Source organism: Cygnus atratus, chromosome 13 (assembly GCF_013377495.2).
Source record: "Cygnus atratus isolate AKBS03 ecotype Queensland, Australia chromosome 13, CAtr_DNAZoo_HiC_assembly, whole genome shotgun sequence".
NCBI classification, from domain to species: domain Eukaryota; kingdom Metazoa; phylum Chordata; class Aves; order Anseriformes; family Anatidae; genus Cygnus; species Cygnus atratus.
This window is the reverse complement of record NC_066374.1, coordinates 13,316,326-13,332,296: the sequence shown is the minus strand read 5'-3', so window position 1 is coordinate 13,332,296 and position 15,971 is coordinate 13,316,326. Positions and strand designations below refer to the sequence as shown.

The following is a 15,971-nucleotide window of genomic DNA, read 5'->3' as shown; positions in this document are numbered from 1 at the left end:
AAATGTTTCAGCATTTAAAAACAAAATATATCTTCCTATGTAAGCTGACTCATTACTGTAACTGATGGGAAATAAGACAAATGTGGATGTCTCGTGAGGCTCCTTTTTTAAAAACTCCTTTCTGCTGTACTCCTCTACAGAGGGCGAAGCTTCCTCTGAAACGTGTCTGAGTGTCCAGCGGGATAATTAGTTGATGTTTGGAAAATGCCTTCAAACAGGCAAGTGCTAAATCTTGCTTTGTTTTATTAGATTATTTGGCTTGCGTGAGAAGGATGCAATCTTAATAGCAAAGCACTCTGAGATTTATTACTGTCCTCGCAGATGCAGGCGAGGATGCTAACGACAAGATGCCCAATGCACTGAGCTCCCAGTCTGGCCAGGCAGGAGGAGCACAGCGGGGCTCACGTGTGGCTGCTGCTGGCATCACCTCTGGAAGGATCGAGCCATGGATGCAGCCAAAAAGCCCCTGATAAGCACAGGGACCTGGCCTCCAAAACTGGTGGGGCTGGAGCAGGGACAAAGCAGAAGGGAGCAGCTGGTGGTGTGGGGCAGGGCTGGCCTTCCCTCGTGCTGAGCTACTGGCTCCAGCAAATGATTCCTGGGCCATGTCAGTGAGGGACAGGACCGCTGCACCCCTAAAATTTCTTGAGTTAACGGGTGTAAAAGTCACCCACTTGCTCTTACACCCCCAATACTTCTGATACCTCATTAACATGTGGTCAGAGACAGGTTCTGCATGAGCCTTGGAGATATACTCCTCTAATATATCTCTTCACAGAATTTTTGCATACAATATTGAGCATTAAAATAATTTAATAAGGCATACATCAGGTTTTACTGCGGTGCCTCTGCGTAGGAAAAAAGCGTTCCTGGAAAGGCACCTGAATACATTGTGGCCTCCTTCAGAGTGGGAGCAATTTATATATCCAATATAACTTCTGTCGGTTCTGCTGTAAATCCCAGCTCGAAGCGTGTGCTCCCCATGTTGTGCAGTGGGACTTGTTGTACAACATCGTGCAGTGGTGCAACAGGACTGTACGTCGCATCGTCTGTTGCTTCAGCTGCTTGCAGAGCTTGCTCTGTGCTATTAAGCCTGTGCTGGAGCAGGGAATCAGGAGTGCAGCTTTTTGCTGGAATTAAATCCAGAGTGCCTCCCACGCCTGTCCCAAAGCTGCCAGCAGGGCCGGTGCAGAGCGATGCCCTCTAATTTTGCAGCCCAGCTCCCCCGGCGAGCAGGCTGCCCGTGGCGTGACAGCCCTGGGCTGGGACTTGTCGGCACTGCTTTATTTTCATAGGTGAGCGCTCTGGGCTGATCCCTTCTGTGCCGTCTCCTGGCGGCATCTCTTCAGCTGACTAATCACTGGGAGATGATAAATGAAAATATCAGCTTGAGAGGTGTCTGCCCTGTGTTCCCAGCAGAGGCAGCAGTGCATGGTGAAATAGTTTTCTCCCATCTCGTCTGCTTTCATTCCCTCTGCGGGGCTGTGTCTAAAGTGATTTCTTGTGCCCTGTGCTCAGCCCTGGGAGAGCTGGAGAAGAGATGGCTTTTAAGCCACATTTGCCGTGCCTGTGCATTTTTAATTTTACAAAGGATGCAAAATTCTTAGATAACTGGAAGGTTAGCTGTGAACCTAGCTGCCCCCTGCAAAGCCTGTGCCTTATCCATGGTAAAGAGCTGGTGTGAAAAGGTCTGGCTCTGGCTGGGATCTTTTCCCATAAAATCTTCTGCAGTTTCAGAAAGTTTTCTGTCCTGCAGTAGGAGAGCAGACTTTTCAAACTCTTTGTAAATAAGGGAGACTCCCAGGACTGAAGGCAGAGATTTTCCATGGCTCTGGCAGGCATTTCTGAGGCGTGTGTGACTGAAACTGGCACATACTGGAAAGAAGTGCCAGCTCCGAAGATTCTCATTTTTCTGGACAGGTAAAGTGATTTGTCTGGGCACTCCTGATGTACAGCTCTATTGGCATCGGCAGCGTCTTCAAGTGATGCATCTCTCTGAAGGCTTCGCTGCTTCTGCTGTGTGATCTGCTCCCAACAAACGCACCGAGCTTGTGATTTATCAGCCGCTGCTTTTTGGGGTGAGGGAAAGGCTAATGCTTTATGGATCTATCAGCATACCTGTATGGTACAAGGAATACAATATTCTGCCAAAGAGGGGAGGGATGTTTGCTGCCTGGCAATCCATCATTCCTCCCAGTGCCCCGTGGCAAATGCACTTTTCTTTTTTCCATCAAACAACGCGTGAGTACTGCTATATCACAAAGAGCTTCTCCCTTCTCCTCCTCCACAAATGGTTATGGACCCCTGAAAATGCAGCTTCTGCAGGGTGCAGAATAAGATGGAAAGGGTTATTTTACCAGAGAGAAGCTGCCAGCACCTGCAGCTCTTGGTTTCAGCAGGGCATTCAAGATCTCAAGCGAGGCAGCTGGGCCAGAGTAAGCACAAGGGGATCCATCACAGCAGAGGTGAGAAAACCCAGCCACAGCGTGCCCATGTGGGCTGCCCAGTATGTGCCGAAAACACGGAGATGTGCCAACAGATGTTACAGGTCCTTCTTTTCTCCCCTGCCCCACGGTGGTTTCCTCTGCTGTAGGCAAGGCTCAGGCGGCTGTGTTGCCGTGGGGCTGGAGCTTGTTCATCCCTTTGGCAGGGGAAGAGCGAGGGAAGTGCGCTGAGAACCTGGCGAGCATCTGCTGGGGAGTACGGATCCCTCTCCTACATCTCTCCTTGGTGTTTTAATTGATTCAGAGTTTTCCCAGTGGAGAGCTTCGTAAGAGCATTTGATAAAATCAGCTACACATGATCCTGCCTCTCATTACTTACAGGCTTGAGGCAGGTAGATGATTAAGTGAAATTTTTACGGTGTGAGCAGTTGTAACAAGGGAAATTATCATCCTGGATGTGAGACAACGACTTGGCTCTTACTATGTCTGCTGGCAGCCAACTCACCCAGTGACTTTGCTTCTGATCTTGGAGCAAGTCGCTCTCTTTCTCCTCCAGGACAAACCCTCACACGCTGGAAGGACAAGTCCCACGGTTGTGCAGCGCTCAGGGAACAGCTCTGGACTTTCTCTGGGCCATTGCAGTGCTTGTGGTGGGGAGAGCGTCTGCAGTCGGCTGCTGGGGAATGCCTCTGCAGGGGCGTGGGGTGCCCTTTGGGCTCAGGACCACGGAGCATGGTAATATTTTGGGTCAATGGATGGAATGGGATTCACTCCCGTCCAGCTGCATTCTTGGGATTATTACCCCAAGGAAAGTCAGTAGTGCCAGAGAGAAAACTGCAGAAAATGAGTGAAAATCTCTTGCTCCATTGGAGAATAACTTTAGTTACAATTTGACATTTTTTCTTCTGTCGGCAAACTTTGGGTATAACCTAAAACAGACGCTGAAAGAAAGCTGCCACTAGGTTTTGTTGTGAGTTTCCACAAGCTTTAACTCCCTTCTGATATACCTCCTTGTTGATAAATAAACTTTATTTTTGCAGGGAGTCATTGTCAAGGTAATGACAGATCCCACTGTGAAGCCAGATCCAGTACAGAGCAGTAACGTTGTTTTCTAATTTGGCTTGAAATCTCAAAGCACTCCCTAGTCTTAGCAGAGATACTAAATGCTGCCTATTTGGCACTGTATATAATTCTTTGCTATAATGGCGTGCTTGACAATATCTGTGTACTTACCTGGAACAGTAAAAGCCTGCTGTACTTAAATGAAATATGCACAGCAGGTTCGAAGATGAATACAGGATATGCTTGAATGCCTTTTAGACAACTGTTACTCGGCCCATAAACATAATATAGATTGCAAGAGCGCGTATAAAGGAGTGCTTCAAATACCAGCCTTTGTGTTTTGCATTTCAGTCTAATTGATTCCTAACCCAAAGCAGTACTGTACCGGAAAGCCAGGCTGTTGCATAAACATAGCAAATCCATCACTGAGTCAATGGAGAAGAGGCAGAAAAAGTATGTTAACTATCCAGAGCAGCACAGCTCTTGCGAGGCATCGCTCACGTGGCAGTATTTCATTGAAAGAACCTGGAGAAATGAGAGCACGTGGGGGATAAATCCTCACCTGCGTCACCGGGCACGCGCACACACGTCGCTCTGCTGAAATCGGGCGTGATTTGCACCGGGGAGCACCTGCTCCTGGGAGCAAAATGAAATTTCTGGGTCCCTCCCTCAGAGTTCCTGCAAAGCGGGACTTTGTGCTGCCTGGCTAATGGGAGTTTTGTCAGACGTGCTTACCGGCCACAATAAACCCGTAATAAATAGCGCAGTCTGTGGACAGCAGCGGGCTCAGGCAATCCATTAACCAACGAGACACGTTGCACGTTCCAGCTTATTACTCTCATACCCATAATATATTTTAACAATCTCTCCCTGGCAGGCGTTTTCTTAGAACAAACACTCAGGTCGGACTTTCATTTTTCATCCCTCTTCAAAATTCCAGCGTGAGAAAGAGCTGGTGGCAACCTATTAGCGATAATTTGATCCCGTATTCGCGCTGCAAATTTTAAAGAGATTTTTCTTTTTCTTTTTTTTTTTTTTTTCTTTTGCTTACGCTTGCTCGCTCCCAGTTTTTCTTTGCAGAAGCAGCGTTGAGCAGCCCGGCCGCAGCCCGGCCAAACTGCTCTGTGAAAACAACGCTGCCCTTCCCACCGCTCGCTTCCCGCTTCACGCAGCCGCTTTGCTCCCTTCACATTGCGGGCCCCTTGCAGGCGAGCAGGCGCTGCTGGGGGTTTGGGGTTCTCCTCAGCACCCCCCTGCTCCCAGGGCACGGCGCCCGCCTGCGCTGCCCGGGACCCGCTCCCCCGCCCGCGCGCTGCCGGCGGCGGCCCCGCGGGGCAGGTGCGGGGCGCGGCGGGGCCAATGAGCGCCGGGGCGGCGCCGCGCGCGGGGCGACTCCCGCCAGGAGCGGAGCGGAGGGGCCAATGGGCGCGGGGCACTGCGGGGCGGGAGCCAATGGGCGCGCGGCGGGGGCGGGGCCGGCGGTGGCGCTGGCGGGGCGCCGCGCGAAGGCGCGCGGGGCTGAGCTCCGCTCCGCGCTGCCCCGCCGCGCTGCAGCCCGGTCCCGGCGGGGCGGCCGGCGGCGTGTGCGGCAGCGCCTGCCAGCCCCTGCCAGCCCCTGCCAGCTCCGGGATGATGTCGGCCAGCGGCCGAGCGGTGCTGCTGCCGGTGCCGCTGCTGCTGCTGCTGCTGCTGCTCGGTGCGCCGGGGGTCGCGCGGGCGGCGGGGGAAGCCTCGTGCCGCCCGGTGCGCGCCGCCTTCCAGGTGCTGCAGCCCGGAGCCAAGTGGGTGCCCGAGAGCCCCGTGTCAGGTGAGGCCCCCCCCCCCCCCACCCCCCCCCCCCCCCCCCACCCCGCTGCCCGTGGCGTCCCGGCTCGGCTAGCGCCGGTGCCCGCTGCTCCCTTCTTGGGGCCGTACAGCCCCCGGGCTGGACGGGGCGGGCGGGCGCTGCCTCCCAGCCCGGGTCGGGTCGGGTCGTGCCTGGGGGCTGCGCGGTGCCCCCTCGGGGGCGAGCCGCCAGCGCGGTGCTGAGCTCCCCCGGGCGCCGTGCGGGTGCCGGCTGCGCGCCTGCCTCACCTGCGGGGCTGCTGGCAACCGTGCCTCGCTCCTGCTCGGAGATGTGAGCGAAATTACTGGATTCTCAGCGTTTTTGGTGGCCGGGGGCTGTCAGCATCCCCAGGGTGCGCGGACGGGGCGGGAGGGTCGCGATAGTCGCAGTGCGGAGCTGCCCGGATTGCTGCCAGGCTCGGCTCGCTGCGCAGCGGAGGGTGCCTGCCTGAGGAGCTGGGGATCGGAGGGTGCGAAGGAAGAGGCAAGAGGCAGGGGACGTGCGGTGAGATCACCACCTAGCCACGGGCTGGAGAGCATCCTTGTGGTCGGTGCCGCACAGCCCCGACGTGTGAGAGCCCCTGCTGCAGCGCAGGAGGTGAAGGGAGCTGCGGGGTGGCACTGTGCGGGGTGTCTGTGGGTGCCCGTCCCCAGTCCTGCCATCCATAGCGATGCCTCGGCTTACCTACAGCTGCTGGCTCTGCAGGGAGGGTTTAGATGTACCTCTTGGTACCCTTGTCCCTCTATCCTCGTGCCCCCTTCCCACGGTTTGGACGCTTTCCTTACTTCTCCCTTGGGAGCAGGAGCAGCGTCTCCTCTCTCCACATCCCGCAGGGCCTTAGTCAGCAGGGAGGGAGGCAGCGCTGGAAATAACCTCGAGATGAGGTGGTTGCAGGGAGGGGACAGGGCTCCTCTTATTGCTATTAAAATGACACTTTCTGTTGCCTGTAATCAAATAAGTGTTTTTCCCTGCTCCTGTGGAAGTAGTGGGACGCCTGCTTTGATCCCTAGATAACCTGAGCGTGGTTTCACAGGGCGAGGCGCCGGGGTGGCAGCCGGGGATGCTCCCGCGGGGTTGCTGCAGGCTTTGCTGTGGGGTTGCAGGGGCTGTGCCTTCGCCCGGGCCTCCTGCTTCTCCAGCGGTGCTCAGGCTCCCCAGGAGCCCCAGCTGCTGCCCCGGTCTTTGGGGAGGTGAAAGGAGCCCCCTTGCCTCATCGCAGCCCCCGTGGGTAGCCAGTTCCGTGTCCCCTCGCAGGGCGGGTGTTGCCAGTAAATGCCTCCAGCTTGTTACGATGATAAAGTTCCCACATTTCAAATTGAAAGTGGATTTTGCATTTGCTTAAGTACATAAACTTGATGATAGTTAAAGCAATGACTGCTTGCTTATACCTTGGGTCTGGCCCGTCTTGCATGACTCTGTGTAGTAATTACACTTCAGAGCACTCGCTTCTCCTAGTAGCAGCTGCATAAATCTCAGTAATAGGGGAGCATCACTCAAGAAGTATTTTCCAGGCTTCAGTTTAGTGCTTTATTTCTTTCATACATCTGTCAATTAAAAAAAGTTCTGGAGTTCCCAGTCACAAAACACCGCCGAATTGATTCAGGGAGCCTTTGCCTATAGATCATATTAGCCTGGAGAAACTGAGCGTTTAAACAACTTATTTTAAATGTGGGTTTGTTTTATCTTTTAACACAAACAAAAAAGCATGACTTCTAGTATCCACGTACTGCATTATGAGCAGCTGTGGCTGAAGGTGTAAGTCTAGGAAACATAGCAGAGTTGTAGCGCATGCAGGAGAAATGTCACAGGGCTTCATTTTACTGGATCGGCGGTGTATGGGCTGGGGGTGACGTCGGCACAGCGCTCTCATAGGGGAGCCCAGCTGTGTCAGCTTGATACTCCTAATTTAAGAAAAAAAAAAAAAAAGCAAGGGAAGTGTCGTGCTGTTTCATGACTGGTACTAATGCTACAGGAGAAAATGCTGGCTGGAGGCGTGCATTAGGCAGCGAGCAGGGACTCGGTCTCCTCTGGTACCGCAGCCAGCGGTCCAGGTTTTTGCAGCTCCGGACCGCGCTTTGGCACGCCTGCATGGTGGCAGGGAGCAGCAGGACCTGACGTCTGTCAGCTGCGGCTGGCTCCTCGGAGGGGTGGGAGGATGCATTTCATGCCAGCAGCTCGGCTCGAGCTCCGTGAGATGTCTTATGCTGGAGGGCAGCGAAGGCAGGGTGACGGGAGAGTGCTTTTTATAGGCTTTTCTGCAGTTGAGACTTAATGCCAGCCTGTGAGCCAGCGTGCGGTTCTGCGCCGGGATAGCTGCCTCGGCTGTTCACGCTCAATAATAGCTGAATTCTCTTTTCTTACACTGCCTGTCTTTGTTTTCTTCTTCCTTTTGTCTTTTCCTGCATAATTTCTCATGTAGAAATAATAACTTGAATTTCCATTTTTCCTGGTCTGTTTCTTCTCTCATGTTTGCTGTTCAGATCGCTTTGTGTTCCTGATGACACTCTGGATAACCAGACTGGTGCAAGTGGGTTACTGCCTCCCTTAAGAGGATAATGTCCCACGCACTGTGTGTGTAGAGCATTCTTACTGCAGAGCCCTTTCCTCTTCCTTTTTCCTTTTTTTTGGCAGTTGTTTTGTGCCAAGGGATTTTTCAACCTGAAAAATACAAATCCCAGCTCTCCCCGTTGGCTGCAGCGTACCTTTGCTTGTGAGCTGCCTCCCTTTGTACTCCTCTTCCATTCTGCTTTTCCGGAGTGGGACTAATGGTCCTCCTCCCCGTGCAGCCTTTCTGTTCAGCTTAGCGTGGTAGTTTAAGATCTTAGTTTACTAGATAATTGAGTTTTCTGTTCCTAATTATTTCAGGCCTGCAAGTTGCTCTCTTGATAGTTAAGAGAGCAGGAGCAGAACCCTAAAATTTAGTAACCTCCTCAGGCAGTGATTTTATAGTGAGATCATTATTATTTTTTTTTCCAGGGGTTAATTATAACATCCTGAATAGTGTTCTTCAGAGCCTTTGGAATGGCTGTAGCATGTGTGCATGTGACTGTAATAAATGTGGATGGTGAGTGGCTACCCACCAATTAACGCCATATTTTTGAGGCGTGTCGTTGATACATTTTTTACATCTGTTGAGAGGAAACTCTTACATGGCAAAAGCTCTCTCTTTTCTTTATAACCTCTTTTAAATGATGTGGTGTTCTGGAGCAGTTGTATTTGCGTGGCAATTTTCTGGCCAACTTTGCAAGACTTCAGAAAGAATCCAGTCGTGAAAGGCGAGACGGAGCAGAAGATAAAGGATAATCAAGTAGTAATAAATATCCCATGTAGTGCCCGTACTGTTCCAACTTTAATCATCTATTGAGCAAGGCTGTTTTATAATTTATATCTCTTTAATTAGGTTTTAAAAAGATCAGCACTTAACCTGGGTTCTGAACAGCCACGTTTCCTTCCCTCCTCAACGATGAGCGTTAAAAACAAGTGACAGATGCTTGATTACGAAGTGGCATAACTTAAAAGAAAGTTTTTAATAATAATTAACAAAAAGTCTTGAAACAGCGGGGGGGGAAAATCCACTGTATTTAAAGATTGAATCGCTGCTTTCATCTGTTTAAAACATGCTGCTGGTTGTGAAACGATTAGGGAAAGAAAACTAGCCGAAAGCAGCAGCTTTCCTATAGGAAATATGAACAAAGGGGCGGGATGAAGCCTTCCGATGTTTCCAGCCTGCAGAACATGAGCGGCAGCACCCCTCCCGTCGCGCGGGCAGGCTGCAGTAATGTAATGTTAACCAGGGACATGATCTTATTTTGGCAATGCCTGGGGTATGTTTTGTGGGAATGTTGATCTGATTTAAGCTTCTGTTGGATCTGGTAGGCTCGTGCGCCCCAGGGAAATGCACGGCTTGTCTGCTGGTATCTGGTGACAGAGCTGGAGTTATCCTGGGCTGCTTAAAATCAAAATACAATCCCTCAGCCTCGCTAAGGAGCTCGAAGCTGCCTGTGGATGATCTCTGTGCTTTTTTTGACATGTAATTCACTGAAATTATTTTTCACTTCTGCTGTACTAACCACCTGTCTGTGGGAATTTGTTTGACTTTGGTCTGCAGTTTAGCGCTTGAAATTCACCACTACCCGTTCCTTGGCTAAAACTCCCTGCCCCAGAAGGAGGGGGGAAGATTCAGGGTGCTCCCGAAATGACTGCCGCGTTAGAGAGATTAGTTCTGTCAGCTAGGAACCTATGCAAAATTACCGGAGCACTTACACTGCTGCTCCCCAAGATGGCATAAATGGTCCGGTGCTGTAACAGTGCCTTGTGTCTGTGCTGTGCCCGTGGAAGGGGCCGCATCCTGCTCTTCTCACCCACGGCAGCTGTGTTTCAGAGGCTCCTGGGCGTAGCATTGCATCAGTGTCCCTGGGCTTGCGAAGACTGGTATGTGGGCGTCCAAATGCAGTTTGTTAAGTGTTGGAGTAACTCGTGAGGCGTTTTCTTTCCAAAAATGAAATTGTAATGATCTATAGCAAACAGAGGAGGTCATCTGCAAGGGCTGAGTCTGGAATTACGAGGTGTAATGGCTTGAAACTTAAAGAAAAAGGGGTGTGTGTAGGTTGGGAGATAGAAACAATCTTAACAGTAAGGGCCATTAAGCAGTGGAATGGGCTTAGCTATCGCAAGTCAGAGCTATCACGGAGGTGTTTGAGTTAGATAAAGTGCTGGAGGGGGTGGATTGGGAGGCAGGGGTAGGAGTTGATGACTCGCAGGATCTTTTCCATCGCCTTTACGGAGCCAGAAGCGTGGGGCAGTTTAATTCATCCCAGAGTCTGATTCTCGAGCTTGCAGTAAGCTTCCAGGCGTCAGAGGCTCCACGTGGGCCCCAGTGCTGCGCTTCAGGAGCGTGCGGGGTCTCGCGGCTCCAGCGGGTGGGATGTGGGATCTGGGGCTCTTGGGTGGTGCTGCTGCAGCAGCACAAGGGCAGAAAAGGCTCCTCCAAGCAGCAGCATGAATGAAACCCAAGCTTAGCTGAGGTCAAAAAGCACTGTTCCCATTTCACTGATGTCTCAGCTGGGGTCAGAGGCTGTGCTGGTGGCTCCTGGGCGTCAGAGATTCCCATCCTTGCTGTTGGGACTTACAAACAGGGCTGCTGGTCTGCTCTGTGTCTGGGAAAGCCGTATACAGAAACAGGTGGTGGATGGAGCCTGGCCCCACTTCTTGGGCCTTTTGTAGCAGTGCTTTGCACCAAAAGGGACCTTGTCCCTCGTGGCTAATAAGAGCCTGTCCTGCCTGTATTGACCTGTTGCTTTTACTGTGACGTTTCTGGTCAGCGGTGTTAGTTGGCTATCTCTGTAAAACGTTTTAAGCTGTCAGAGTTAATTCCTGGGCTCTTTCCTCCTCCTCCGTGATTGCTCTGCTACAGCATGTGTCTGTCTCTTTACTTACTTCACAAAAATAAAAATCCATTTAAGGGGAGAAATTGGCTTAATTGCTAAAAAGAAGGATGGGAGATGAGTAGGTGACCTTGCTGCTTCCTATCCCTGGCTCTCGCTTGCACAGATCTCTTAATTGCCAGCTCTGATTTTCTATATTGGTATTTCCATTAATCATGGAAGGCTTTTTTAAAAAAAAATTTGAAATGTGTCTTAATATAATAAATGTAGGAGGAAATAAGCTTCATATTAACAAGAAATTCATGGCTGTATTGTAGTGTTAAAGGAACCATGCTAAGCCTTTTTGCGGTGTAAATTAACTCAGATTTGGTTTTAAAATACCTCTTTAACTTGCTGTTATATAACCACTTCTTTCATTAATGCAGTGTCTTGCTGCCACATGATTTTATGGGCTCCGTTATTTTTTCGGTGTGGGAAATACCTGTCACCATGCTCCTTTTGAGCAGGTTAGCTCAAACCGAGGAGACTTGGTCTCTGGATGTCTGCAGCACTGTCTCTGTGCAAGGGCTTTATCAAGAAATTCATGCTGTGTGCCCTGTTTTGCAGAAGGGGTAACTGAGGCAGTGGTAGGGATGGTGTTGAGGCTCCCAGTGTGGTAGCAGCATCCTTCTGCCCCTTGGCCATGCACTGTTTTGCAGCAGCTGCAGGACTTGTATTGGTCCTTGTAAGCTCCTTTCCACATGTGAAATGCATGTTCCAGATGAAGAGTTTCATGTGTTTTTTCTTTTTTCTTTTTTTTCGCCAACCCCCCCCCCCCCCCCACTAGACTGTGTTACAGGAAGGAATGGGGGCTAGAGGGAGGAGGGTTTCTGCTGTGAGCCCTGACAGCTGGTTTTCCCTTGGCACTGTGCATGACTCTTCTTCAGGAGGTACGCGATTGAACTGACATTAATATTAATTCTGTTCTTCTAAAGTACACTTAGAAAAGTGACTTTTGACACTTTATAGTAATTAGAGAGAATGTGGTAAAACACTCTTAAGGTAGGAAGGAGAAGGAAACCTGGAAGGATGCATAATCCTCCCAGAGCAAAGATGTAAATTGCTGAACTTGCTCAACTGCCTTCTGTTAAGGAAGAAAGTCTGTAGCAATGGGGAGGACAGAGCAAGAGCTGAGGCGTGCACGGAGCATTCAGCCCCATCTGGGCTGTCTGTCACTTGGTTTGGGGATGGTTTCCTAATCCCATTTTTGGGCAGTGCTGAGCCTAACGGGGAGCTACTCTGATATGCCTGGAGCATGCTACAATTTAGGTGGCAGTGACTGTGAAGTGAAAGGTTCTTGCTGCTATCTGGCCCTAGATAGTTGTGTCTTGGTGTTTTAATGGTGTTGTTGCTTACTGTCTGGCTTTATAATAGCATCATCAAATTAAATGCGTTTTGCACGATGAGGGCTATTTGCTCTGATATGTGCTTGCTGCCCTGTTTGTGTTTGCAGGACCACAGTTTACTACTGAAAGTTGATTGAGAATGTGACTTTTTGTTGCTGCTCTTACAGTTCACCTGCTTCACCTTCTCTTGGTGTCTGAACCAAAAGGATGATTTTTTTTTTCCTAGATGTTATTTATGACCTATTAGGCAGCAACTCTTCCTAAAATGTAAGCTAATCTTTCTTCCTGCCTCCAGGAGTGACAGCTTTGGGAAGGCTTTTGGGAATGTCAAAAACCAGGGGTTAACACTGCTGACCAGTGCTTTGAAGCACAGCTTGAGATGCAAGAGCAAGCAAAGGTCCTCTTGCTCTTGTTCAGTGCTGGTTGCTGGACAGAGGAGCTGCCCATATGGCTGTGCAGTTGCACGTCTGCCTGTTGCAGGGCTCAGCGTCTGCCTCGGGGTCTGTCCCTCTGCACTGGGACTGGGAAAAGTGAAGCGGTGAGCCTTGGGCTTTGCCTTTTGCAGTGGAGGAAGGATTGGAACTGGTGAGAGGACTCAGCTGCGTACACCTTAAAAGTCTGTACTAAAAAAAGCAAAGCAAATCATTATTCTTGTGGCTCCCTATTGTTACTAGCAGCGCTGTGCATGCAAAAGGATGGAGATCACAGGAAAATAACACAGTTACTTGTCTTAAGCTAGTTGTTTAAAGTCTCTGTGCAAATTACAAGCAGAGTCTGTATGTTGGGCTACATGTGTTGCTCTATTGTAATCCACAGCTTCAAACCCTGGTCCATTTTTCCATCTACCACACCATCTCTTCTGGCTGCCTGCAGCTCCTTACCAACGCACTACCGGGCACATGGGAGGCAGCAGGGCGATGCTCTGTATCTCCTGGCTCAGCACCAGCACATCTGTGGATGGAGTGCATGGGAGCTAAAGCAAGCACCGCATTGGCATGTGTGTGTAACGAACTCTTGTGGGCTATTGCTCAGCAATCCTGGCTCTCCCTTATCAGTCCTCTCCTTTGGCTGAGCTGCTTGCTCAGGACAAATTCCAGAAATGTCATCCGTTTGCCCAAACAGTAATTGCAGTGATACCAACGCATGGAGTAGGTTTCCTCTATGCTTGCAGCAATTCTACCTCCTCATGCAAGTTTTCTACTCCTGTTTGTGTCCCTAGGATCAGATCTGCAAGTATGTATCCCAAAGGGCTCCACGTGCTGCTCAAGGAAGATGGAAGAGAAGTACCAGGCAGCGGCCCGTCTGAACATGGAGCAGCTCCTGCAGTCTGCCAGCATGGAGCTGAAATTCCTTGTCATCCAGAATGCTGCCATCTTCCAGGGTGAGTGCTAGGGGGTGGTCCAGACATGCAGAAGGAGAAGGCAGTTCTGCTCCTCTTCCTGAGCACTTGGCAATCAGAAGCCCACGTGGCTGAAAGCCTTCCCTTCACTTTTATTTTTCGTATATATATTATGTATACTTATATGTAAAAAAAAAAAAAAAATCTCTTCCTCATCTTCAGGAATGATTTGCTTTTCTCATCTTATAAGGAAAGACAGATTTGTATTTTGGTTATGTGCTGCATGAGGTTTGTTCCAGTGCCCTTCTTGCCTGTGCCTGCTTGGATCCCCAGGCATGTGGCTGAGCACTAGCCCAGAGCCAAAGCTACTGCCTGTGAAAGCCTTTGCTCTTGGTTGCAGTTCACTGACTTATTGGGAGCATGTCCTATGCTCCTCTTCCACCTTTCCCAAGGTTTGTGCATGCTGCCTGTTTCCTCTGTCCTGTATCCCAAGCCGCATCCTCCAGGCAGAGGTAAAACCACTCACAGTGCGGTTTTGGAGCGCTTTCACCATGAGAGAGATGTTTGAGTTCTCTCTCTGCTAGGGGCTGCTGTAGGGGATCAGTGGCAGTGCTGTTGGAGGACTGTCCCGTGTAGGTATACCCACCCTCTTCCCCTCTGAAAAGACAAAGCTGTGGTGTGGGCATTGCTGCACATGAAAGAGCTTGTGTTTATCAATAAATAATACACCTGTTTTGGTGTATGGCAGCTCCACAGAGCTTGTCCTAAATATTCCTGTAGTTGAAACAGCAAGTGTAAAACTAAAGACCAAGCCACTTCATGTGCAACCTTAAAAATAAATGGAAACACACTTCTACAAGAATTAAACAATCCGCACAAGTACCATCTTGCGGGATTCTGGCAGTTGCAGATTCTACCATGTTGCAGTAATGTCATCTGGTTGTAACCTCAGTGTAACGCCTGCTAAGCATCTAAACTTCGTGTATTTTTTAATTGGTCTCTGCCACAAAAAAAAAAAAGTTGGTTATTTCATGTGGAGGGGAAGAGATTGCCATGTTCACAAGTGTGGTTTGTTGTGTTTGACGTGGGCTGTTTAAGCACTTGGTAACCTCATGCCATGTTATATAGTAGCACCTCTCTTCTCCTAACAATAAGGTGATGTATTGTCGTTTTAGCAAAACTGACCTTTAACAAATATTTTCTATTCTGGATACATGCCAGTTTGTATTACTTAAATCTGTAATCATTTTTATGGCCTTTACGCAAGCAAAACTTTTTCCACCCATGGTTAATGTGCAGTAAAATGATTGCTTGTTTGTTGAGTGCTCTCCTATTGGGATTCCATCACTCTATATTAATGGCATTTTTGCCTATATTTAAAAAAAGGCACAAGCAATCAAGCGTTTTTTCCTTCATGCTGATATTTTTGTAGGATAGTCTGACTTATTTTTATTCATACCTCGCTAACAGCAAGACCCGAAGCCTGTTGAAGTCTGTGGGATCATGGCAAAGCTCTGTTCTGGTCCACAACTGACTGGTGCAGTCTGTTGTGTTGTGTCTCTTTCAACGTAAGATCAAATAAATTGCTGAGGAGGTAACAGCATTTTTTTTTTTCATTTCTTTTTAATGCAATGGCTATTAAATTTCAATTCTGCTAAACAGAATGGGGTAAAACTAATGAGAGATTGGTTTCCTAGGCACTGGAAATGTAGACTAGTTTCAGAAATAGGGAGTAAGTTGTCTGGAATAGAAAACCTCTACCTCCTCCCCTACCATTTGACATACACTGCAATTTTTGTATAAGAATGATACTCTGTGTTACATAGGTTGTGCTGTTGCTCTGCACTTTCTGCTTCGTTTTAAGAGAGTTGAATCCCTTGCTCTGATTTTTATTATTATTTACTGTGATTCCTGGCCATGAAAGCCCTGTCCCTGTGCAGGGGCTTTGGAGCTGACGTTAATCTGAAAAGCCTTGTTTTGCTGAATTGCCATTCTTTTTGGTGGGGTTGGGGAAAAAGCATTTAATTGAAGAATTTCTGACTGCTTCTGCTAATAAGAAGATCATGACTAATAAAAATACATTTTGTAATTCCATTGTAGAAGAAGAATTTTTAACTGTAACCCTTGTGCTCACTTCAATTACATCGTATCAAATGTCTTGGATTTGGAAAGGGACAATTCATTAGGCTCTTACAATTGAGTACTTTTGTCTTTTAAATGTAGAGGCTTGAAGTCTGTAGAATACTTTCTTCTGTTATAGGTGAATCTTTTGCTGCTTGTTTGTACTGTGACAGCTGTGCCAGAGGCTTTCAGCTTTAGAAATATTTTGGACCCAATGTATGGCAGTCAGATTTCATGTTTCGTGGCACTGCTCATGGCATTGGATGGGTCTTAGGACATTGCTAAGGGCCTGGCAATGCGGTAGGAGGTGACAGGAGACTTCTGCCCATGTGCTCTTTGCTTTCTCCCACTTTGCCAAGGTGGGTGTCAAGAACACTTGGTTGCAGGTTAGAAAACATCCTTTTGTACTTG

General features: G+C 49.2%; 1 protein-coding gene across 5 annotated transcripts in view; it reads left to right on the top strand.

Annotated features, from left to right (window-relative positions):
- The first annotated feature begins 4,986 nt into the window (after window positions 1–4,986).
- Window positions 4,987–15,971, top strand: part of GPC3 (glypican 3) — a 148,403-nt gene continuing 137,418 nt past the window's right edge. For 2 of the 5 annotated variants that reach the window (XM_050713437.1, XM_035541350.2), the window contains exons 1-2: window positions 4,992–5,313; window positions 13,320–13,481. In XM_050713437.1, coding sequence (XP_050569394.1) covers window positions 5,136–5,313; window positions 13,320–13,481 — 340 coding nt within the window. In that variant the 5' untranslated portion in view covers window positions 4,992–5,135. Of the gene's footprint in view, window positions 5,314–13,319; window positions 13,482–15,971 lie in introns of all 5 variants that reach the window. The other 3 variants (XM_035541352.2, XM_035541353.2, XM_035541351.2) reach the window with 3 other exon arrangements.